This window comes from Geotrypetes seraphini, chromosome 9 (assembly GCF_902459505.1).
Source record: "Geotrypetes seraphini chromosome 9, aGeoSer1.1, whole genome shotgun sequence".
Classification (NCBI taxonomy): Eukaryota; Metazoa; Chordata; class Amphibia; order Gymnophiona; family Dermophiidae; genus Geotrypetes; species Geotrypetes seraphini.
In genome coordinates, this window is record NC_047092.1 from 118,192,900 (window position 1) to 118,218,678 (window position 25,779).

The window sequence follows — 25,779 nt, forward strand, 5'->3', positions numbered from 1 at the left end:
GAAGTTATAAAATTTGCGGATGACACTAAACTCTGTAGCAGGGTTAGAACTGTGGAAGAATGTGAGGATCTACAAAGGGACCTGAACAAACTGGAGGAGTGGGCGATTAAATGGCAAATGAACTTCAATGTAGAGAAATGCAAGGTCATGCATATAGGGAAAAAGAACCCGATGTTCAGCTACCAAATGGAGGGATTAGTACTAGAGGCAAGTAACCTTGAAAAGGACTTGGGTGTGCTCATGGACACAACAATGAAGTCAACAGCACAATGCGCAGCAGCCTCAAAGAAAGCAAACAGAATGTTGGGTATAATTAAGAAGGGTATTACAGCCAGAACAAAGGAAGTCATCATGCCGCTGTATCGCGTGATGGTGCGCCTGCATCTGGAATACTGTGTCCAATATTGGTTGCCGTACCTAAAGAAGGACATGGAGATACTTGATAGGGTTCAGGGAAGAGCGACAAAAATAATAAAAGGTATGGAAAACCTTTCATATGCAGACAGGCTAGAAAGGCTGAGGCTCTTCTCCCTGGAGAAGCGGAGACTCAGAGGAGACATGATAGAGACTTACAAGATCATGAAGGGCATAGAGAAGGTGGAAAGGGACAAGTTCTTCAGCCTATTGGGAACTACAAGAACAAGGGGGCACTCTGAGAAACTGAAAGGGGACAGGTTTAGAACCAATGCTAGGAAATTTTTCTTCACTCAGAGGGTGGTAGACACCTGGAATGCGCTTCCGGAGGATGTGATAGGTCAGAGTACATTAAGGGGATTCAAAGAAGGATTGGACAAGTTCCTGAAGGATAAGGGGATTGAGGGATATAGATAGAGGTAGAGATAGGATTATGGAAGGGTATAGATAGAAGAAAAATGGTGATTGAAAGGTCTTAGACAAAGGATCACTTACAGGTCATGGACCTGATGGGCCACCGCGGGAGCGGACTGCTGGGCACGATGGACCCCTGGTCTGACCCAGCGGAGGCAACTTCTTATGTTCTTATGTTCTTGGGTGGCGGCTATCAGTATGGATGGAGGCAGCATGATTGGTGACCGCACGCATTCCCTCCCTTAACTGTGGACACAAGGCCATTCCCCACTCCACAGGGCGGTGAATGGCCTTGTCTCCTTAGCCGCGGTTAACACTGTTTCCCCCCCCCCCATCATTTCAGTGAGTTATCCATGGTCACCCGCGGCTGCAATTCTAGTCACCACAACTTTAAAAGATATAGCAGAATTAGAAAATGTAGAAAAAAGGGTGACCGAAATGATCAAGAGGATGGGACCACTTTCCTATGAGCTAGGGCTAAAGATCCTAGAGCTTTTCAGCTTGAAGAAGAGACTGCTTAGGGGAGATACAATAGAGATGGAATAGATGGGTAGATATGAATCACTTGTTTTCTCTTTCCAAAAATACAAGGACTAGGAAACACGTAATAAAGCTACTAAGTAGCATATTTAAAACAAATTGGAGAAAATATTTCTTCACCCAATATGCAATTAAGCTTGGGAATACATTGCCAGAGAATGTGGCAAAAGTGGTTAGCATTCAGGGTTTTAAAAATTTGGAAAAGTTCCTACAAGAAAAGTCTATAAACCATTATTAAAGTGGACTTGGGAAAATCCCCAGCTTATTTCTGGGATAGGCTGCACAAAAATCTGTTTTACTCTTTTGGGATCTTACCAGGTGCTCAAGACCTGGATTGGCCACTTCTGGAAACAGGATACTGTGCTTGATGGACCTTTGTTTTTTTCCAATAATTTATGTACTTTTCCCCTTGACCAAAAAAATAGTGGGGAGGTGGTGGTGAGAGGCTAGGAAAAGGAAAGTGTATGCAGAGCTTTCATTTTGAAAACCTGACAGGCATATATGAATCAGTTTCAGTGCAGATGTACTCGTAAATAGATATATTGGATTTTTTGTCCTTCCACGAGCCAGATTTTCAGATTGCCCCCTTTATAAACCAAGTCCATCCTCCCAAAAGTACAGCCTACAGAACTTTAACATAGGCGATTCCTCCTTTATTTTGCTGATAATGCTTGTATTTATGCAACTGAACATATTGTTAGCTTTCCCAGGTATTTTATTACATTGATGGGTACTTTCAGTCACTTAGGTACTGGAGGAGAGCTTTTAGTTATGTCCCTGTTACCTGAGTGATTTGATCATGTAGCTGAGTCCTCTCTCTGCGAATTGTGATTAATTGTTCTTCTAGTTTTTCTTGCGTCTCCTCTGCTTTTAGCCAGTTTTGCTCCAGTACACGTTTTTCAGCACAGATCCGGTCCAGCTGTTGCTGAAGCTGAGCTATCTCCTCCTTCAAGGCATTCCTTTCCTGTTCAGTCTCTCGTTTCTGTCCCAGTAGCGAGCCTTTTTCACCCTCCATCTTCTCAACAAGAACACGTGAGAGATAGAAAGGTAGAAATATATCTTACATAATGTTAGAGAGCTGTATAATGATGTACAGTATACAGTACAATTCACATAAGCTAAATAACCTGCATAAAGGTCTATAGTGTACAAAATGTTGCATGCAAATTGGATTATCTATATGATGTTATATAGTACTCTCTGTGGTATAGTGAAGATAAAGTTATTGCATAATAGTGTCTGCTGTAGTGTAGGTGAAGTGAGTTATCATTATGATGGAATATGGAAGAAATAACAAGTTGTTTAGGATTGGATGGCAGTTAGGTGTCTGTTTGTAGCCTGTTTTATTAAGGTCTGTAGAAAGATTTATGGTGTACTAATCAGTTACTTAAACAAATACGTGCCTATTAGTTTTCTAGGGAAGACCATAATATCTCATCCAGGTTCAGTTAGCTTTGCCTACTTACACGAAGCATGAGACCCAGGTGTTATGAAATACTTTTATTATGAAAATAGAAAAATATAGTTTGTAAGCCAGCAGCAATAACTAATTATTGTTCACAAAATATCCGAATACATATATGAAACTCAGTACATAATTATCACAACACTCTTGCTAGATAAATAAGTAAAACTAATTCTTACATTCTAAATAATTCCTTATAATAATAATTCCTGATTAGCAGCAAACTAAACATATCGCTTATCACCACAGGTGCTTTACAAATCCTTATCCTAAAGACACTAGGATTCCCTCTCTAACCCAGCTGAAAAGACATATAATTCCTTATCCTCACCATCCAATTAGGCCGTAGCACAGAATCAGGTGAACTGGAAGACATCTTTCCTCCGCTCAGCAGATATGGAGATCCTTCTGTTTAGGAACAGTCCGTCAGCAACTGGAGAAGCTGTAACTTTGGTTGGCAGCAAAGGTTTCCTTTATGTGATGGAATCCAAATCTGTTTAAGGTCTGGTTTCTCTCACTCTCAGGCAGAGAATCACAAGAGGTAACTTTCCAGGTCTTAATTATTATAGAAGAAGTGCAGAGAAACCTATGATAAAATGCAAGTTCACTCACATCCCAGCATAGACTAAATTATAATTAGCACATTTCACTTGGATCTCGTCAGATGACCTCTCCGGACCAATCCAGAAACATAACTTAGATGAATAGCCTTTCTGTAAAAAGTCTTGTACAGGCTGCTGAACAGAGGCGCCTTTGTTAGATAAGAAGCACAGGAGCCATAACTTCCCCAAGATTCACATAGGCAGAGCATGTAGGCATAGCTGGATGTCCTTGACTAGAATACAGTTCTGGTACATACCCAGAATGCATCAGGCAGAAACAGCAAAGATGTATTCTTCTTTCTCTTCTTGCAAGGTTTAGGCTGGAATGATTTCTTGCAAACAATGGTTCAGGCTTGATGATGTCAGAGAGGCCTAACCTTCAGGTGCAAATAAGGAAACACCCCTACATGTCTGATAAAATAACAAAACATCAATCCAAGGTAAATATTAATATCTTGGAACTATGATCCAAATCCAATCTTACAATCTGGTTCCAAGATCCATAAATCTTAATCTTCTTTCACCATCTTCCAGTTATCATTATACCAACAATAATGCTACAGACCTCAGAAATACCCCTCCTCCATCCCATTGTAGGTACAAGTTTCAGGGGAGGATTATATGTTACCTCCTCACTGGTCCAGGTTCAATCTTCTATTTTCAATTTTCTATTTATGCTACTGAATTTGCATACTTTTATTAAACTTTTTAACTTCTATTATAATGTACTTATCTTAATTGTTGATTAAGCGGTTGGACCCGACATGTTTCGCTTTCGCTTCGTCAGGGATCCACACTATAAAAAATCGTACCAGTGATTAAGACTCTAAAAAAATATTTTACAATCATTATCATGCAACCTCCACCTTTAAACACTATCAACCATTCTTAATTGGTGATTAAGCAGTTGGACCCGACATGTTTCTTAATTGGTGATTAAGCAGTTGGACGAGTTATAAATGTTAAAGAACAGCGTTGGATTCATCGGCTCAAGACAGTGGAGCCGACTGGATTAAACGCTGAGATAGAGTGGGCTACAGTCTTCTGACTCCTCCAATAGGATCGATGAAATTGTTGAAATGGATGATGTCAACACGTAGGATGTAGCGTCCCTGGGCCAGGAGGTGTACATCCTCGGAGCTGGCGGCGTTACCGAAGTAACGCACCTAAAAAGAAGGAAAAATACTTACCCAAGAGCCGACGCCGAGACCAAGGTTGAGGTCGAGACCAGGGTCAGAGCAGGAGCAGCCTCCATGGCAAAGAGCTCCCCAATCCCGGCCCTAACCGAAGGGTGGCACAACGAGGACAGGGGTCCGTGGGGTGAACTGCACCCAGACACAGAACACACCAGCGGTGATGGGTCTGTGATGGAAAGCACCCGATCGCACTGTGAGCACTTCTTGAACCCAGAAGGAGGCCGGGACATAAGGTGCAGACGGCCGCAGCTACACGAGGCCAAGCGGCCATGGTGAACCGGAAGCTCCCGGTCGCCAAGATGTTAACAAAAAGAAAAACACACAATCAGAGAAAGAAAACAACAAACCGCACAGCAACTCTGAAAGAAAATAAGGAAGCCGCGGTGCTAGAAATGCACTTAAACGAATGCAGAGAAGAGAGACAGGGCTTTCTGGCTCAGCAGAAAACTAAGAACTGAAGACCACGAAGAGGGGATGCACCCTCTAGTGGAGCGGGAAGGCATACGCATGCATGGGCAGTACTAACAAACTTGAGATCTTCAACCAAGTTTGCTTGAAAAGCTGTCCGTGACAGGGCTCCATGGATGACGTCACCCACATGTAGAGAATATGCTGCCTGCTTGTCCTGGGATAATAGAAAATTGAGCCTGAACCAGTGAGGAGGTAACATATGATCCTCCCCTGAAACTTGTACCTACAATGGGATGGAGGAGGGGTATTTATGAGGTCTGTGGCATTATTGTTGGTATAATGATAACTGGAAGATGGTGATAAAATAACAAAAGCACAAAGAGGAACACAAGTCTCTGGATGTCCAGAAAATATTATTTATTCAAATAGTCAGATCAAAAACTAAATAAAAGCAACCTCAGGATTTATTTAAGTACAAAGTGTCACTGATAGTACATGCTCAGAAAAGTGAGACTCAGACCCTACATGGTTCGTATTTCGGCGAATACTCAGTCTTCCTCAGGGGTCCTTAAAAATAAATTAATTAACATCGAAATTAGCATAAAAATGAAAATATAAAAATATATTGAAACAAAGCGTGAGAAGTGAAAATGAATGAAAGATTAGTTAGAAGGTGCTGCTTTGTGTTGTGCTTATGAAGAAAATAATAAATTGTAGAGCCATACTAAATGGAAACAATTTGGTATGGCTCTACAATGTATCATTTTCTTCAAAAGCATACCACCAAACAGCCCCCTCTAACTAATCTTTCAATCATTTTCACTCCTCAAGCTTTGTTTCACTCTATTTTTATATTTTTATCTCTATTTTCATTTTTTTTAATGTTAATTTATTTATTTTTAAAAACCCCTGAGGAAGGCTGAATATTCGCTGAAACACAGATCATGTAGTATTCAAGTCTCACTGTTGTGAACATGTACTATCAGTGACATTTTGGCCCTGATTCTATAAAGGGCACCTAAGTCCCACCTAATGCTGAATGAGACATAAGCAACCAAACTAAGTGGTTAATGAACCATTTAAGGGTCTTAACGAGCGATAATTGGCAAATGGATGTCCAAAGGATGTAGATGTCACTTTGTAGGCGCCTCCACAATTTCATGGACCCCTATTGGGAAAACTCATGCCTAATGTAATAGGCATGGGCTTGGTCTGGGTGAGGCTTCAATATGGGCATCCTTCGATTCATTTGCATAACGCTGAGCGACCTAGGGCGTCCATCTTATGCCTAAATTGTAGGCGAATGAAAACCAGGTCTACTTTTCAGCATAGTTTGGGCTTCAGATAGATCTGAGTTCTATAGATGAAACTTAGGCACAGTTTGGACATCCTTAATGCGATCAGCTAAATAGCGCTCTGGGTTTTTATTTTTGCTTTATTAAGCTCAAAATATATTTAATAAGGCACCACATAAACAGGGCACATTAAAACAGATATGCAAAACCTTCTTTTTTTGTGGACAAACAGCAATGCTATTTGCTAATTAGAGGAAAACATCCATTAACTGAAGTACAGCACATGAAAAACACAACTTTATGTTTCTTGCTAAAAAGCTACCCTTTTTTTCTGACTAAACAGTGCTCCAATCAGCTCATTCTTGAAAGCAAAGAAAATACATGAAAAAATATATAGATTGCATACATAACTTCATTTGAAAAAGCTTTAAAACACAAAAAACAGATACAGACATTAGCATGGCTTCTACTTCATTGCAAATGGAGGTGTGCAGCTGCACAATGCTGACCTCATTATGAGATCATCAAGGTGCACCTGCAAGGTAGAATGCTACAATAAAAATATGTGTTGGAATTTGAACTTATGACCTCTGGAAGATGGGAACAGGGCTCTTACCCATTGAGCCACAGCAGCTTCCACTAATGTCTTTCTTCCTCACATCTGATATGATAGCTTAGGGATCTGCTAAGCTTTGATCAGGTATTTTCACCTTCACATGGCTAGGATCACTAAGCTCTCATGGTAGGAATCCCCATAACTGAAAGGAAGCAGCTGTGGCTCACCAAGTAAACACCCTGTGCTCATCTTTCTAAGGTCATGTGAACCCGTGCAGTTGCTAATCTATAATGAAATGAAGCAGTAAAGAAGTTGAAAACCTACCACAGCTTCAGCTCCTGAAGAAACTGTAATAGTGAAACATGGTGCTACGTCGGGCTGGCTGGACAGAGTCTGAATTTGAGTGAGAAGGCATTAAAACAGCTTTGTCTAAGAGTCAATATATGCTTGTTGGAACATTGGAAAATACTGGAGAAATAAAATAATTCACACAGACTATGATGTGGAACAGCTTTATTTTTATCTGAAAAAGCTTGTGAATAGACTGAGTGCAAGCTCCAGGTTTTCTTCTACTGTATTATGAGATAATACAGATTTTAGTAACTGAAAGTGTAATATGGATTCATTTATGTTTAATGTATAATATAGTGTTAAGATTTGTGTTATTTAATAAAAATACAGTATATTTAAATAAAAAACCTGTCTAGCTATATTATATATATATATATATATATATATATATATATTCATTGTGGATATCCTGAAAACCTGACCTGTCTGTGGCTCTCGAGGACCGGAATTGCCTAGTGGATGATGGCCCCTTCATACCCCCTTAGGAACTGAAACTGAAATGGGATACCAGGCACTATGACAGCATCAGTTATTGTGGGTATACCCAACACAGCAGCCAGCAGATCCCAGGAGTAGCCTAGTGGTCAGTGAAGTAGACTGTGAACAAGGGGGTCCAGGTCCAAATCTCACTGGGTTTCTATCAGGTACTGTGACCTGGATTGGCCAATGTTCAAAACAGGAGATTGGACTAGATGGACCATTTGGCACAATACAAAATAAAAGAATTATGGTATACCGGAAGGCCATCATTTAAAGACCACTGCACTGACCATTAGGCTGCCCCTCTGATCTGCAGAAAAGTCTGTGTAGCAATTTCTCTCAAAATAGGGCCAGACATTCTTGTGCCTGTTTTTTTGTTGTTTGTAAGTTGAATGTGTCAGTTTGGGAAATGGTTCTTCTTTTTAGACAATTTTTGTGCAAATATGTCCATATTATCATTAGAGCCATTTTTAAAAGGGAAACCCATATGTTTTTCCTGTTTGAAAAGGCTCTAAAATAAACTTTTTTAAAAAATGTATTGAATAAACATCCCAATTCTGACTTGGACATTAAAAAAAAGTCCCTCACAGCAGCCTACATGTTTTTTATAAAACACTAGGTACAGCCTGACTGAAACCAGGATATCAGTTTCTACTAAAACTGAATCTGTGACTGAAATTGGCCACTCAGTTTTGGCAAAAAACAAAATCAAAACTGAAATTGCCCCCCACAATAGTCCTCACTCCTTCCCCCACCCCCACCCCCACCTGACCAAAAGGTCTCAGTAGCCATTTCTACTGAGCACCAGGCAGAACCAAATGGGGTTCATTCCTGTACCCGACAAAGTCTCTAGACCACCAGGGCTTCATAAGGCAGGCTTGGGGGAAGGCCTTTAGATGGTTGGACAGGATGGGGGTGGGGCAGAAAGTGGTTGTGAGGGGTGGGGAAGAGTTTTGGCTGAAATTCGAACTCAGATTTTGGGCCATTTTCAGTACCAAATTGGAAACTGAAACTAAAATTCAGTCAGCCTCTAATACTAAGAGTAAACTATCAGAAATTATAGCTAGTTTGAAGCCATGGCCATTTATATCTGCATGGGAGCATATGTAACTGTTCTAATGTCCAATACAAGTGAAAGTGCATAAAATATATGTTATTGATGACTCTACGCATGCTGTGCTCAACACCTGGTGTTGAACATGCCTATATCTAGATTTCATTAAAGCATGTGCTTTCTTGGAACCATTTGTACTTTTATGCATGTAATCACTTGGGTAATTTTTACAAAAGCCATTTTATATACATAAACATTCTTTACATTGAAAAATGTTTTCTCTGAATTCTTTATTCATTTTAAAAACTTTCAATAAGTGTAACATAAGATACAATCATTTTATACTTTAACATCACTTAATATTCCATCAAAGTCTAATTCATATCAAATATCCCTCCCCCCCTTATACTCAACAATTGTTCTTAAGCATAAGAAAACATAAACTATCCCCACCCCCCTCCCCACCCTGGACGTGTATGATCAAAGGGAAAAAATAATATTCATTCTGTATAATATTTTGTTAATGATTCCCAAACATCCCTAAATTTCTTTAAATGCCCCTGCTGTATGGCTATTACCCGCTCCATTTTAAAGATTTGGCATAACGAATTCCACCAAAAATTATAATTCAGCCAATCCCAATTTTTCCAGTTTTTCATAATTTGCTGTATGGCAACCCCTGTCATAATGAGTAAAAGTTTATTATTATTAGAAGATATTTGGCTCTTAGCTCTCATTGATGTACCAAATAGCACAGTATCATATGATAATGCCACCGGATTTTCCAGTAAATTGTTCATTTGACCCCAAATGGATTTCCAAAAGCGAAGTATCAATGGACAATAGAATAGTAAATGATCTAATGTCCCAGCTTCGAGATGACAGTGCCAGCATCTATTAGACTTAGAGCTAATTTCTATAAATGAACTGGGGTCCAAAATGCTCTATGTAACAAAAAAAAACCAAGTTTGTCTCATAGATGCCAACGCCGTATATCTCATCCTCCAAGCCCAAATTCGTGGCCATTGAGACGCAGTAATTTGAAGCTTTATCTCAATGCTCCAAATGTCACGCAGACCAGTCTTTTGTTTCTTATTCAAAAATCCAGATATTAATTTATACCACTGAGCGGCCTGGTGTCCCAGGAAGTCCACCTGAAAACATAAGACTGGCAAACTATGCTGATTATTAAGATTTTTCCATTCAGGGAACCCCTCCTGAATGGCCTGCTTCAACTGCAACCATCTATAATTTTGTGATTTATTAAGACCAAATTTGTGTTGCAATCGGAAAAGTCAAGCAGCTTACCATCTGATATAACATCATCCAAAGTACGTATTCCTTCCTTCATCCAATGTTTCCAGATGACCTTTAACCCGCCAATGTTTTATAAAATTAACACAGCACAACAAGGGAGAAGAAGACCCAAAGATACACAGTGAAATCAATCCAGCGGAGAAAAAAACCAAAAAGCTGTGGATACTGATGTTCTGGAAATGGTTTATTATACACTTTTACACATTAAAAACATAAAAATGCAATTGTAATAGTCCAACCGGACCCTACACGGTCCGTGTTTCGGCGAATATACCTTCCTCAGGGGTCCAATGGTTCTCAAATGCACAGATAAAGAATTGGACTGAAAACAGTCTAATTATCTTTAAATATGTAATCAAAAATGCAGCAGACAAGCATAAATAGCATACAAAATCACACGGAGGGGAATTTTTGGCAGAACATCCAATTCAGAACTGAGATGTCCTGTTCATAATGTCCCCAAAAAAGTCCATCTCTTAACATGAAAAACATCAAGCCTCTCTGGCCTGCTTATTTTTGATCATAAACTAACTTATCATGACCATATTAGTAGTATTGTCAAATCTTCTTCAGACTACGTCAAATTCATTCAGTTTCAAAATTTTTATGTCCCAAGTCACTTAATACATTAATTCATTCACTGATAATCTCAAAAATTGATTATTGTAATGCTCTATTTAAGGGAATAGCCCAAAAAGAAACCAGACGTTTACAGATTATCCAAAACGCTTCAATTAAACTCATAATGAAAGCTAAGAAATTCGACCATGTGACACCCCTTCTTAAGAAAGTGCATTGGCTTCCAGTTGCTCACTGCATAACGTAAAAAATTAAGTCTGCTAACTCTTAAATCTCTTCTTTATAAAACTCCCACCTTCATTCATAGATTATTGATTCCCCACACTCCAACAAGATTACTTAGGTCAAACGATCAACATTTATTAATTGTTCCCTCTCTCAAAAACATTAACACACGGCAGCAATTCATCTTTTCTGTCACAGCCCTCTAAACATGGAATTCCCTCCCTATTTATTTAATGGAAGAACGCAACTTAGACAGATTCAAGAGCAAGTTAAAATGCTTTCTTTTTAAAGATGCATTTGATTGCTAGAAAGCTAGATTAAGAGCCTCAATTGAATCCTATTTCCCAACTTATTTGAAGCCCACCGCTCTCACCCTTCCTATTGTATTTTTCTCTACTTGTCTTATTTACTATCAACAACTTGTATTTCTTTCCCCATTTCTTCCTTTTGTTTAATATGTTTTGTCAGGTTAGGACTCCTTTTACGAAAAATAAAAAGAACAAGAGGGCACTCGGAAAAGTTGATAGGAGACAGATTCAAAACAAATACTAGGAAGTTCTTTTTTACCCAACGTGTGGTGGACACCTGGAATGCGCTTCCAGAGGACGTAATTGGGCAGAGTACGGTACTGGGGTTCAAGAAAGGATTAGACAAATTCCTACTGGAAAAGGGGATAGAGGGGTATAGATAGAAGATTACTGCACAGGTCCTGGACCTGTTGGGCCACCGCGTGAGTGGACTGCTGGGCACGATGGACCTCGGGTCTGACCCAGCAGAGGCATTTCTTATGTTCTTATGTACTGGATGGATTTAGGCTGGAGGGAAAGAAAGGGGGCAGATGTTGATGGAAGTGGGGGGAAGAGAGAGAAAAGAGTGAAATGCCAGACCATGGGGGTGTGGGTGTGGGAGAGGGAAGGGAAAAAGAGGCGAGGAGAGAGATGCCAGATCATTGCAGAAGGGAATGGAAGAAGATGGATGCCAGACCAATGGGGGTGAAGGGAAAGATGGAAGGGGGAGGCATACAGTTTCTGGAAGTGGCATAAGACAGGGTAGTTGGAAAGAGAAATGGAGAGATGATGGACTCTGGGGTGGTGGGAAAGGAGGGAGAGATGCTGGATGAGAGGGTAGTTGAAAAAAGGACAGATGGTGGATCTGGGGATGGTGGGGTCCATTGCCGAAGCTGCGGATATGGACACGAAAAAATGGAAAGATGCCAGACCTCCGAGGGGGGGAAGGGAAATGGAAGGGGAGGACAGAGATGGAAGATGGATGGTTAGCACGGGGAAAGAAGAAAACGACAAATGGGCAGGAAACCCTGGAAAGTGAGTTATCAGAAGACAACCAGAGCCTGGGACCAACAAAAGGTAGAAAAAATAATTTTATTTTCTGTTTTGTGATTAAAATATTTATCTTGTTTATACCACAGAGCCGGTGTAGAGTTGGAGATGTTGTAACCCTATATGTCTGCTAAGACTAAGCCTTAGTCACTTAGGGGTCCTTTTATTAAGGTGCACATTTAGCGTGCACAAAATCAGTTAGTGTACCTTAATAAAAGAACCCCTAAGTATCTTAATTAAAAAATTTGACCTGCGACAGCCTTTTTTTCAGATTTCGGCTCCTTATGTGATTGAGTTTGACTCCCCTGATGTAGAGTGAGGCAGTTAGGCGATGTAAATTTGGTTATTAATATAGACTTATATTTTGGATAGTATTACTGCTTTACAATATATTTGAATGCTTTTATATACGTATTGAAAGGGTTCAGAGTTAATGTCCTGGATAAGTAGGTGGGAAGGGAAGGAAGGGGGATTTGTTCAGAGATGTTTGGGGGTTGCATAGAAGAAAAACTGTGCACTAGTATGCTAATCTTTGTTTGTTTTGAATTTAAAAAAAAAAGAAATATAAGTGGAAATAAAAAAGTAAATAAGAAAACAGATAAAGGGTGTGGGGTGTGGGTGGGGCATGGGCGGGGCAGGCCCAGGGGGGGCCCAGTATACTTGTGTGCCTAGGGGCCCTCTAAGAATTAATTCTGCCCTGCCTCCGCCGCACATTGGGCATAAGGTTTCATCGTATTGTCTACGATGATACCCAGATCCTTTTCTTAGGTGCTAATCCCCAAAGTGGACCCTAGCATCCAGTAACTGTGATTCAGGTTATTCTTCCCAATGTGCATCACTTTTCATTTGTCCACATTAAATTTCATCAGCCATTTGGACACCCAGTCTTCCAATTTCCTTAGGTTCGGTCTGCAATTTTTCACAATCTGCATGCTTTTTAACAACTTTGAACAGTTTAGTGTCATCTGCAAATTTAATCACCTCACTTGTTCCAATTTCCAGATCATTTATAAATAAGTTAAATAGCACTGGTCCCAGTACAGACCTCTGTGGCACTCCACTGTTTACTCTCCTCCATTGAAAAAAAATGACCTTATTCGCTGATGACGCCAAACTATGCAATATCGTAAACGGCTACAATCTGCAGGATACTATGGAACAGGACCTCCGTGCTTTAGAAAGTTGGTCCTCTATCTGGCAGCTGGGCTTCAACGCCAAGAAATGTAAGGTCATGCATCTCGGAAATGGAAATCCATGCAGAACTTACACCTTGAATGGAGAAACTTTGACCAAGACTACGGCAGAACGAGACTTGGGAGTGATCATCAGTGCAGACATGAAGACTGCCACTCAAGTGGAGAAGGCTTCATCTAAGGCACGGCAGATGATGGGTTGTATCAAGAGAAGTTTTGTCAACAGGAAGCCTGATGCCATTATACAGAGCCATGGTGAGACCTCAACTAGAATACTGTGTGCAATTTTGGAGGCCACATTACCGTAAAGATGTGCTCAGAATTGAGTCAGTTCAGCGGATAGCCACCAGGATGGTCTCGGGGCTAAAGGGTCTCTCGTACGAAGAAAGACTGAACAAATTGCAGCTCTATACTCTCGAGGAGCGTAGGAAGAGGGGAGACATGATTGAGACATTTAAGTACATCACGGGACGGGTCGAGGTGGAAGATGATATCTTTCTTCTCAAAGGACCCTCGAACACAAGAGGACATCCGCTCAAACTCAGGGGAGGGAAGTTTCGTGGAGACGTCAGGAAGTACTTCTTCACGGAACGAGTGATAGAGCATTGGAACAAGCTTCCAGTACAGGTGATCAAGGCCTGCAGTATCCCAGACTTCAAGAATAAATGGGATACCTATGTGGGATCACTGCGAGGGTCATACCAATGAATACGGTCGCTAGGATATAGACTTAATAGAGCAGGTCAGTAGAGTTAAGGGGGCCAGTAGACTTAAAAGGGGGTCAATGGTATGGGCAGACTTGATGGGCTGTAGCCCTTATCTGCCGTCATCTTTTCATGTTTCTATGTTTCTATTTAACCCTACCCTCTGTTTTCTATCCAATAACTATTTCCTAATCCACAACTGAACTTTGCCAGATATCCCATGACACTTTAATTTTCTCAGGAGCCTCTCGTGAGGAACTTTATCAAAAGCTTTCTGAAAATCTAGATACACTATATCAGGGGTGCCCACACTTTTTTGACTCGCGAGCTACTTTTAAAATGACCAAGTCTAAATGATCTACCAACAATAAAATTTTTAAAAAACACAACGCACACTGTACGCATAGAATTGTTAATTATCATTCCTATTCCAGGGTTTTTTCAAGGAGGTCAAAGCAGATGACTCTATGCACTGTCACCTCAGTAACAACCATACAAAAATAGACAAAACCCACCCCCTTCCCTTTTTACTAAACCACAATAGCAGTTTTTAGCGCAGGAAGCTGCGCTGAATGCCCAGCACTGCTCTGGATGCTCATAGGCTCCCTGCGCTAAAAACCACTATTGTGGTTTAGTAAAAGGGGACCATATTGTAAAATATAGACAGCAGATATAAATTCAGACACATTTTGATCACTAAATTTAAAATAAAATCATTTTTCCTACCTTGTCTGGTGATTTCATGAGTCTCTGGTTGCACTTTCTTCTTCTGACTGTGCATCCAATCTTTCTTTCAGCCTGCATGCTTCCTCTTCTTCAAACCTCATTCCCTCCCCCAACTTTTTCTTCCTCTCTCCCTGCCCTTTCTTTCTTTCTCTCTTCATGCCCCCTTTCTTTTTTCCTGTTTCTCTTCTTTCCTTCTGTCTCCCTGTCTGCCCCCTTTCTTTCTTTCTCCCTGCCCTTCCCCAAGCCACTGCCACTGCCACTGCCATCGGGGAACAGGACCCAAATGCCACCAACGGATAACAGGCCCCAAAGCCGACGCCGACACCACCCCATGCTCTCTCTGCTTCGGGCCGATCAATCTTCCTCTCCCCGACGTCAATTCTGACGTTGGAGAGGAAGTTCCACCCAGTCAGGCAGCGATTGGCTGGCCCGAACTTCCTCTCTGACGGCAGAATTGACGTCGGGGAGAGGAAGATCGATCGGCCCGATAGATCGCCGAGGCAAAGGGAGTCCTGAATGATCGACTCACTTTGCCTTGGCGAGCTACCGGTCGATCGCGATCAACCTATTGGGCACCCCTGCACTATATCAACCTGCTCACCTTTATCCACATGTTTATTCACACCTTCAAAAAGTCAAGCAAATTTGTGAGACAAGATCTCCTTCGGCTGAACCCATGCTGCCTCTGTCTCATTAAATCATATTTGTCTACATGTTCCACAATTTTATTTTTTTATAATTGTTTCTACTATTTTGCCCGGCACTCCCCTGGGGCCCTTTTTAAAAATTGGCGTAACATTACCCACCCTCCAATCTTCAGATAATACAGACGATTTTAGCAACAGCTTATAGATCATTAACAGCGGATCAGCAATTTCATGTTTGAGTTCTTGTAGTACCCTGGGATGTATACCATCCGGTCCTGACGATTTATCACTTTTTAACTTGTCGATTTGGCTTAGTACATCTTACAGATTCACCGAGATTTCTTTCAGTTTCTCAGCATCATTACCTTTGAAAACCATTTCCAGTTCTGGTAGATCTCTTACATTTTCTTCCATAAAGACCAAAGCAAAGAATTCATTCAGTCTTTCCGCTATGGCCTTAACCTCCTGAGCATCCCTTTTGCTCCTTGACCATCTGATGGTCCCACAGATTTCCTCACAGGTTTTCTGCTTCTGATGTACCTAAAAAAAATTGCTATGAATTTTTGCCTCTTTTACAAGTTTCTCTTCATATTCTTTCTTAGCTGTCTTTATCATTGCTTTGTATCTAACTTGCCAGTGTTTCTTCTTATTTTCTTCATTCGGATCCTTTTTCCATTCCTTAAAAAATGTTTTCTTGGCTCTAATAGCCTCTTCACTTCACCTTTTAAACACGCCGGCTCTCATTTCTTCATCTTTCCACGTTTACTGATACGTGGAATACATCTGGTCTGGGCAGTTTATGATCCTTCTTTTGGGTCACAAGACCTACTATACTAGTTTTCCTTTTCATTTCTCAAATTTGCTCACACCCTGTTTTCCTCCCAGGACACTCTATTTGTTAGACACTCATCTTCTTGTAGTTTCTTGTTTCTGGAAACTGGCATTCAATTCTTCACATTCCATAGCCTTCTGCTGTTAACTCTATGCATGAAGATTCTTATTCCTTTCTGCATCAGTCAACGATCGAAAAAAGCCGTCACTGATTTAAAATGTTATCCACGTCGCTACGCTTAGTGAACATGATGATATATTTAGAGCATAGCCCCATGATGTGCTGTCAGGAAGACGGAAGTGGGAGTTACAAAAATGCTTGCCACTCTATTTCACTGTTTAAGCCCCTAGGATGGAGAGTATTTAGTTTTTTTAAAAAATATATATCTTTTTTATTTTAAATTTTTGTATATAACAGAAAAGATACAACATACGGAAAACAAATACAACCATAAACCAAACTTAGGATGAGAGTCTACCACGTGGTTTCTTCGTGGAGACTAAATGAACCCAACAATATAATAGAGCAGCGGTCTCAAACACGCGGCCCGCGGGCCGCATATGGCTCTCCAAGTTTTATTTGTGGCCCGCGGTCTGGACTGGATCATTCTCTTCCTTTTGGAGCAGCAGCGTGTCTGGCCGGTTCGTTCCGTTCAAAGCCGCGGGTTCGCGGCTCTTTGCGCTATCCACTCCTGCATTGGAAGCCTCTCTGACATCACAACATCAGAGAGGCTTCAGACGCAGGCGCGGATCTCGCAAGGAGCCACCACCCGCGGCTTTCAACGGAACGAGCCGACCAGACAAGCTGCTGCTCCAGTGGCGTACCAAGGGGGGGGTGGTCCGCACAGCTGGCCACCTTCCACTGTTCTCCCTAGAGTGCGGCTCGTCTAGAGCAGTGGTGCCCAACCTGCTTCCCTTCCGTTCTCACCGCTGCCATCGGGGAACAGGCTGGCACTGTGCTCTTTGATCTCCCTGCTTCTCTCGCCGCCCGATGTCAATTCTGACGTCAAGAGGATGTTCTGGCTAGCCAATCGCTGCCTGGCTGCCTGGAATGTCCTTTCCGACGTTAGAATTGATGTCGGGCGGCAAAAGTTGGTCGGCCCAGTGGAGAAGAGAAGCGTGGAGATCTCGGCCTGTTCCCGATGGCGGCAGCAGCAGCAGCAGCCTATTCCCTGGCGGCGATGGCATGGGGAGGGCAGGAAGAAAGAAAGAAAGAAGGGGGGGGACAGGGAGCCAGAAACAAAGCAAAAAATGGGACATGGAATCAGAGAAAGAAAGACATAGAGAAAGAAAGAAAAAGTTGGGGGAGGGAATGAGGTCTGGAGGAGAGGAAGCATACAGGAGGCTGAAAGAAGGGAAGAAATATTGGATGCACAGTCAGAAGAATAAAGTGCAACCAGAGACTGATGAAATTACCAAACAAAGGTAGGAAAATGATTTTATTTCAATTTAGTGATTGAAATGTGCCAGTTTTGAGAAAGAAAAGATATTAAACTTTAAATGTGAGTGCTGCAGAAAAAATAGAGTACTTGGAGGGCCGCAGAAAAAATAGTTAATGTCTTATTAAAGAAATGACAATTTTGCATAAGGTAAAACTCTTTATAGTTTATATATCTTTCCTTTTAACTGTTAAATGAAAGTTTTATAAACTATAAAGAGTTTAACCTCATGCAAAATTGTCATTTCTTTAATAAGCCATTAACTATTTTTTTTCTGTGGCCCTCCAAGTACCTACAAATCCAAATTGTGGCCCCGCAAAGGGTTTGAGTTTGAGACCACTGTAATAGAGCAACTCCCTCACCCCCCCCCCCCGCCCCATATCTCCCTCCTCTCAAGCACTCCAATGTCAAATATTCCAAAGAGCACTTCGGGCTCCATAGGACAAGCTATCCAAAACTGGAGCCCAAATGGCCCGGAATTTTCTCCGTCGACCAGGGCCACAATTCTTAACATCCAAATATTCATGCTTTAACAAGGTAAACATTTCATTTTTCCACATGGTAATGGTAGGCACCTCTGCCTGCCGCGACAGTAAAAGTATGCATTTCCTAGCCAACAGAGAAGCTTTTTACAGCAACAATGAGTTACCCATAGAGAAACCCAAAGAAGAAAATTGAGAGAAAAGTAGGACGTCCGCCCGCAAAGGAACTCTTCTTCGCATGATCATCTGTAGATGAAAACCAACAAATGACCAAAAGGTTTGTACTCTATCACAGGACCAAAACATATGAAGTAAATCAGCTGGTGTTGAATGGCACTTAGGACAATCAGCATGAGAGGTAAACCCCGCAACAAATGCCCTGTAGGGGGAGATGTAAAGTTGTAACAGGAATTTATAGTGCTATTCTTGCAGAAGCACAGAGCGAGTCAAATGCGGGAGATGTTTCATGAGAATACACAAGCCATCACCAGTGAGCTGCTCAGAAGAAGCAAGGTCCTGATTCCACACCACCGCCACAGCATCATAGCCCCAGGGAACACTGAAATGACCCGAACTGACCTGGTGAAAGGACAAGCTGGTTCTGGACTGTCGAGACAAAGTCAATGTTTCCTGAACCATATCCATCATGTCTTCATTTATAGTGGTAGGATCCAAAGAGTGCAGGTAATGGGTAACTTGGCCATAAGAAAGCCAAACACGAGCCTGCAAGAGTCCCTGATCTTGAAGTTCCTGAAAGGAAATAGGAAGGCCATTCTCCGACACCACATCCTACACATAACAGAGACTATGGTCAGTCCATCTCCGCAAATAGTGTTTAGAGCCATCCGGGTCCAAATCCCTATTCCCCCATAAAGGCAAAAGTACAGTACAGGTGAAAGGCAAATGCATACGTTTGCATAACCATTGCCAACAGTGTCTCATAGATTTCAGCAAGGGATGAGAACGAGTAGGAAAAATTTGATGAGGCCTTTTAGCATGAAGATAGTATAACAAGTGCGTTGGTGCCATCAACTGTTGTTCAAGAGAAACAGGGGTATAGTATTGCGTGTTCATCAAAAGGCTTTCGTCCGGTTGAACCATTACTTCTGTCTGCGTTGAGACTGTCAACGCAGACAGAAGTAATGGTTCAACCGGACGAAAGCCTTTTGATGGAGCTAAAGAGCCTGAGAGAGGAGGTTCAGCGCTTAAGGAGCATCCGAGACGACGAGACCTTCATCGATGGAGTCAACCAGGAGCTGTCTCAGATCGCTGAACAGGAACCTGACAAGACCACCCTGGGAACACCCATAGCATCCAAAACGGCCACCTTGAGACAAACTACCGGAATGCAGGAAGTGGTTGGAGACGCTGACTCCTGGCAGTTGGTGACTTCCTCCACAAGAAAATGCAGAGGACCTAACTCTGTCTCTTTTTCCCCCATACAGGACAGCTCAACAACGACACCTCATATCGCCCTGAGGAACAGATATCAGCTGTACAGGAAGGTCCGGAGAAAGAGCTACAAGTAGTTGTTCAGCAGACGGTTCCAACTCCGGAATCAACAGTACAGCCCACCCCTAAGAAGCGCAGAGTGGTGGTCATCGGAGATTCGCTGCTGAGGGGCACCGAGGGACCAATCTGCAGACCAGACCTACAATCAAGAGAGGTCTGCTGTTTGCCAGGGGCCAGGATCCGGGATGTCACTGCTTGCATTGACAGACTCATCAAGCCCCGAGACCACTTCCCCGTGGTTCTAATCCACGTCGGAACCAACGACACCGCAAGGAGCAGCCCGGACAGCATACCTGAAGACTTCAGGGCCCTGGGGGAGAAGCTGAGGAGGATGGATGCGCAGGTAGTCTTCTCCTCGATTCTCCCAGTGAGGGGCAAGGGCAGAGCCAGAGAGGATCGAATACAAAGGGCGAACAACTGGCTGCGAGGATGGTGCAAGGAGATGAACTTCGGGTTTCTGCACCATGGAGAAGCATTGCAAGGACTACAGGGACACGACGGGCTACACCTAACCAGAAGAGGGAAGAATGTCCTTGGACACCGCCTAGCCCGCCTACTCCACAGGGCTTTAAACTAGGTAAGTCGGGGGAGGGTACAGGCACAAACAACATACCAGGCGAACTAAAATGCCAATACATTTATGAGGCTGAGGAAAGTAGACACCGAAATTCTGGGTCAGGGGTGAGTGCACACACTTTTGAGTCGGGAGTAGGGTCACATCATATTTATGGGTCACATTGTAATTCCGGGTCTAGGGGGAGTACACACTGTAGTTCTGGGTATATGGGGAGTACACATTGTAGTTTTGAGCCTCAGGAAAGCACAAATAACACAAACAATGCTAAAGGTGTTCAAATAGCTCAAACAGGAATATCCCCACTGAGACATAACAAAAATATAACATGGAGGGCTATGTACGTCAACGCACACAGTTTAGGAAACAAGATCCTGGAATTGGAAACAGAAATAAGGAATGCCGACCTGGATGTGGTGGCGATATCCGAAACCTGGCTCACAGACTCCCACGGGTGGGACATGGTCATACCGGGTTACAACTTGCTTCGCCGGGACAGAGAGGGTAGGAAGAGAGGGGGTGTAGCATTATATACTAAAGATGACATTAAGGTCACGAGAATCTCAGATGTCCAGTATACTGGGGAATCCCTTTGGGTTAATTTGGCCAGAGGAAAGGACAAATGCTTGTATCTTGGCGTAATTTACAGACCCCCCAAGACAACAGGATGACCTGGATATGGAAATAATCGAAGATATAGAAAATATCACCTTGCGTGGGGACACAGTATTGCTAGGTGACTTCAACATGCCTGATGTGGATTGGGTTACACTTACCTCTGCTTCCGGCAGCAGCAGGAGGCTATTAAACTCTATGAAAGGAGCAAGCCTCAGGCAACTGGTGTTGGAACCGACAAGGGATCAGGCAATACTGGACCTGATACTTACCAATGGAGAAAGTGTCACAGAGGTCTCGGTGGGCGACACATTGGCCTCCAGTGACCACAACATGGTATGGTTCAATATCAGGAAAGGTTTCACTAAATCTACTACACTAACCAAAGTCCTCAAATTCAAGGACACAAATTTCAAAGAAATGGTAGACTTCGTTCACCAGGCGCTACAAAGCCAAGAAGAAACCGATAACGTGGAAGACATGTGGTCGACTTTGAAAGCAACCATACAAGAAGCAACAAACTGCTATGTAAAATCAGTAAGTAAACGGCGAAGGAACAATAAGCCACAGTGGTTTACTGCGGAGATCTCAGACCTGATCAAGGAGAAGAAAAAAGCATTCATCTCTTACAAACAATCAGGGAAGCAGGACTCTAGAGCAGACTACCTGGCCAAATCAAAAGCCGTCAAAACAGCAGTCAGGGAGGCTAAATTCCTCATGGAGGAGTCTCGAGCAAAGAACATCCAGAAGGGAGATAAATCCTTCTTCAGGTATATCAGTGATAGAAGAAAAAACTCAGGCGGGATTGTACGTCTTAGGAAACCAGACGGAGACTATGTGGAAAAGGATTCGGAAAAAGCCCAACTATTAAATGAATACTTCTGCTCAGTCTTCACCCGAGAAGCGCCAGGGCTCGGCCCTCAGCTACAAATAAGGGTTGGCTCAGTTGACCCGTTTAGTAACTTTGAGTTTACGCCCAGCAGTGTCTACGGTGAGCTGTCAAAGCTCAAGGTTAACAAAGCAAAGGGGCCGGACAACCTGCACTCCAGGGTGCTTAGGGAGCTGAGTGATGTCTTGGCGGAGCCACTGTCCGCGCTCTTCAACCTCTCCCTTAGTACAGGCAGCGTCCCGTTGGACTGGAGGACGGCTAACGTCATTCCACTCCACAAGAAAGGCTCAAAGATGGAGACAGCAAACTACAGACCAGTGAGTCTAACATCGATAGTGAGCAAACTAATGGAAACTCTAATCAAACACCAATTAGATAAGATCCTGGATGAGGAGAATCTACGGGATCCCCGACAACATGGATTTACTAAGGGGAGATCCTGCCAATCCAACCTGATCAGCTTCTTTGACTGGGTAACGGGGAAGCTGGATATTGGGGAGTCCCTGGACATCGTGTACCTGGACTTTAGCAAAGCATTCGATAGCGTACCACACCGCAGGTTACTGAGCAAGATGAGTTCTATAGGATTAGGTGACACATTGACGAAATGGGTTGGGAGCTGGCTTGGAGGTAGGCTCCAAAGGGTGGTGGTGAACGGCACCCCCTCCGAAATGACGGAGGTGATTAGTGGAGTACCACAGGGCTCAGTCTTGGGCCCAATCCTATTCAACATCTTTATAAGAGACTTGGCAGAAGGGCTTCGAGGTAAAATAACATTATTCGCCGATGACGCCAAACTGAGTAATGTAGTGGGCAAATGCACAACAGACGAAGATTCAGATGCACGACCTACTCCTACTGGAGCGATGGTCTAGGACATGGCAACTCAACTTCAATGCCAAGAAATGCAAAGTTATGCACCTGGGCAGCCAGAATCCATGCAAGTCTTATACCCTTAATGGCGAGATCCTAGCAAAAACGGTAGCAGAACGAGACTTGGGGGTAATCGTCAGTGAGGACATGAAGTCTGCCAATCAAGTGGAGCAGGCTTCGTCCAAGGCAAGACAAATCATGGGCTGCATACGAAGGGGTTTCATCAGTCATAAGGCGGAAGTCATTATGCCATTGTATAGATCCATGGTGAGGCCCCACCTGGAATACTGTGTGCAATTCTGGAGGCCGCATTATCGCAAGGATGTGCTGAGACTGGAGTCGGTGCAAAGAATGGCCACCCGGATGGTCTCGGGACTCAAGGATCTACCATACGAAAAACGGCTTGACAAATTACAGCTATACTCGCTCGAGGAGCGCAGAGAGAGGGGGGACATGATCGAGACGTTCAAGTATCTTACGGGCCGCATCGAGGCGGAGGAAGATATCTTCTTTTTCAAGGGTCCCACGACAACAAGAGGGCATCCATTGAAAATCAGGGGCGGGAAACTACGAGGTGACACCAGGAAATTCTTTTTCACTGAAAGAGTGGTTGATCGCTGGAATAGTCTTCCACTACAGGTGATTGAGGCCAGCAGCGTGCCTGATTTTAAGGCCAAATGGGATCAGCACATGGGATCTATTCACAGAGCAAAGGTAGGGGAGGGACATTAAGGTGGGCAGACTAGATGGGCCGTGGGCCCTTATCTGCCGTCTATTTCTATGTTTCTATGTTTCTATGTTCATAATCCAATCCACCAGATGTCGGAGGAGACAGGCTATATTATATCTTCTCAGGTCCGGCAATGCCATACCACCTCTCCCCACCGGCAAAAAAAGTTGTGCTAGGGTCAATCTGGTTTTCTTATTGTTCCAAGGAAACTTACGCAAAACTTTGTGATACTGACCTACATCCTTATTAGTCAAGTACATAGGAAAAGTTTGCATCACATAAATCCATTTTGGAAACAATACCATTTTAAACAATGCAATTTTGCCCCGCGAAAACAGCGGGAACTTGGTCCAAAGAGCCAATAAATCCCATGATTTTCCCAGCAATACAGTAAAATTTTTAGCATAAGCTCTTTTAAGGTCACCAGTAATATAAATCCCCAAATATTTAAGTCTGTGTGCCACCTTTCGTAAAGGAAATGGGGAAATCCAATCCTCATAAGTATACCCACTTATTGGCAAAGCCTCAGACTTGTCTAAATTTAATTCAAAACCCAACATCCCCCCCCCCCCCCATGAAGGGCAACCAGCTGCAGGAGCCGTTGAAAAGATCATTGGGGTTGAGTCAACAATAACAAGAAATCGTTGGCAAAGGCCTGACAACGCACTTCGTCCTGCCATCTGGAAGACTCAGAATAGAGTCATCCTCCCTGATGCGTTGCAACAATGGTTCCAAAGATAAAATAAATTATAAGGGAAAAAGCAGACATCCCTGTCGAGTGTACCTCTCCACCCGAAACCCAGCTGACACAGCTCCATTGACCAGCACAGCCGTACTAGGGTTGGCATAAAGTATCTGCACCATGTCCAGAAAAGGGCCTCCCAGACCATATTTACCCAAAATTGAAAACAAATAATCCCAAGCCTCACAATCAAAAGCTTTACAGGCATCTAAACTAATCAAGAGGGCTGGGAGGGAATGAGTGACACTGTGCCCCAATGCAGCCATGAATTTTCTTACGTTCCACACCGCCTGTCTCCCCCGTACGAAGCCGACGTGGTCCAGGTGGATCACCCCAGGCAAAATGAAAGATAAACACAAGGACAAAATTTTTGCCATTAGCTTCAATTCAAAGTTAATTAATGAAATAGGCCAATAAGAGTCTACCGACGTAGGATTCCTATCAGGCTTAGGGACCATCACTATATGAGCTCGATTAGCATGGACTGAAAAAGTCCCATCCATCACCACCCCAGCAAAGTAAGCCTCCAAATACTCAACAATATGACCCTGCAAAATTTTATAAAACTCAGAGGAAAGACCGTCAGGTCCCGGGGCTTTGGACAAAGGAGAGTCTTTAATCACCTGACGAATCTCCAATGCAATAATAGGCTCATGAAGAAATTGGCTGGACTCCCCCGAAAATTGTGGTAAATGGAGAGTCTGAAGATAAGAGTATAAAGTAGCTGGGGTGGATTGCCACTTGGTGTAAAACTCCCGAAAATGCTGAAAAAATATCTCAGTCAAGCGCTCCCCATCAGTTATAGAAGTGCCCTGAGAAAAGAGTTCTTTACAAAAGTGAGGGCCCTGCCAAGGATGTACCAAACAAGTCAGCAGTCTACCAAACCGATTACCATATTTGTAAAACAGATGTCTATAAAATTGATGAGCCCTCTGACTATATTCATGAATCTTAGTCTGCAGGGCCACACGAGCTACCTGAAGGGAGTCATGATCCACCTGGGACCCAGAAGCTATTCACTGATGTATACAAACCTCCACCTTCTTATGTAAATACTAGTCTTATAGCCCGTTAAATTAACGGGTGCTAGAATATATGTGTGTGTGTGTGTGTCTATTTCTTTCTCTTTCTCTCTCTCTCTCTCTCTCCTTAGCCGCTTTCTGTATTTCTGCCATTCTTTCTTTCTGTCTTTTTTTTTTTTTGGCTGTCCACCACCACCCCTTGCCTGCTCCCCCTGTCCATTCTCCCTTCCTTTTACCTCCCCTGTGTCCACCACCACCCCTTCACTGCTCCCCTTATCCAGCAGCAGCCCTTCTCCCTTTGTTTTACCTCCCCCTGTCCAGCAGTAGGCCTCCCTTCCTTTTTCTTCCCACCCTGTCCATTAGCACCTCTTTCCCTGTCCATCAACCCCTCTTTCCTGTTCTCCCTGTCCAGCAGTATGTCTCCCTTCCTTTTTCTGCCCCCCCCTGACCATCAGCACCTCTTCCCCTGTCCATCCCTACTCCCCCTGTCCAGCAGTACACCTCCCTTCCTTTTTCTGACCCCCCTGTCCATCAGCACCTCTTCCCCTGTCCATCAGCACCCCT

At 43.0% G+C, this 25,779-nt stretch overlaps 1 protein-coding gene across 5 annotated transcripts in view; it reads right to left on the reverse strand.

The window, feature by feature from the left end:
• CROCC2 (ciliary rootlet coiled-coil, rootletin family member 2) overlaps positions 1 to 25,779 on the reverse strand; it is a 993,480-nt gene that overhangs the window by 421,272 nt on the left and 546,429 nt on the right. For all 5 annotated transcript variants that reach the window (XM_033959482.1, XM_033959484.1, XM_033959480.1 and 2 more), the window contains one exon: positions 2,153 to 2,383. In XM_033959482.1, the coding sequence (XP_033815373.1) occupies positions 2,153 to 2,383 (231 nt within the window). The remainder of the gene's footprint in view (positions 1 to 2,152; positions 2,384 to 25,779) is intronic.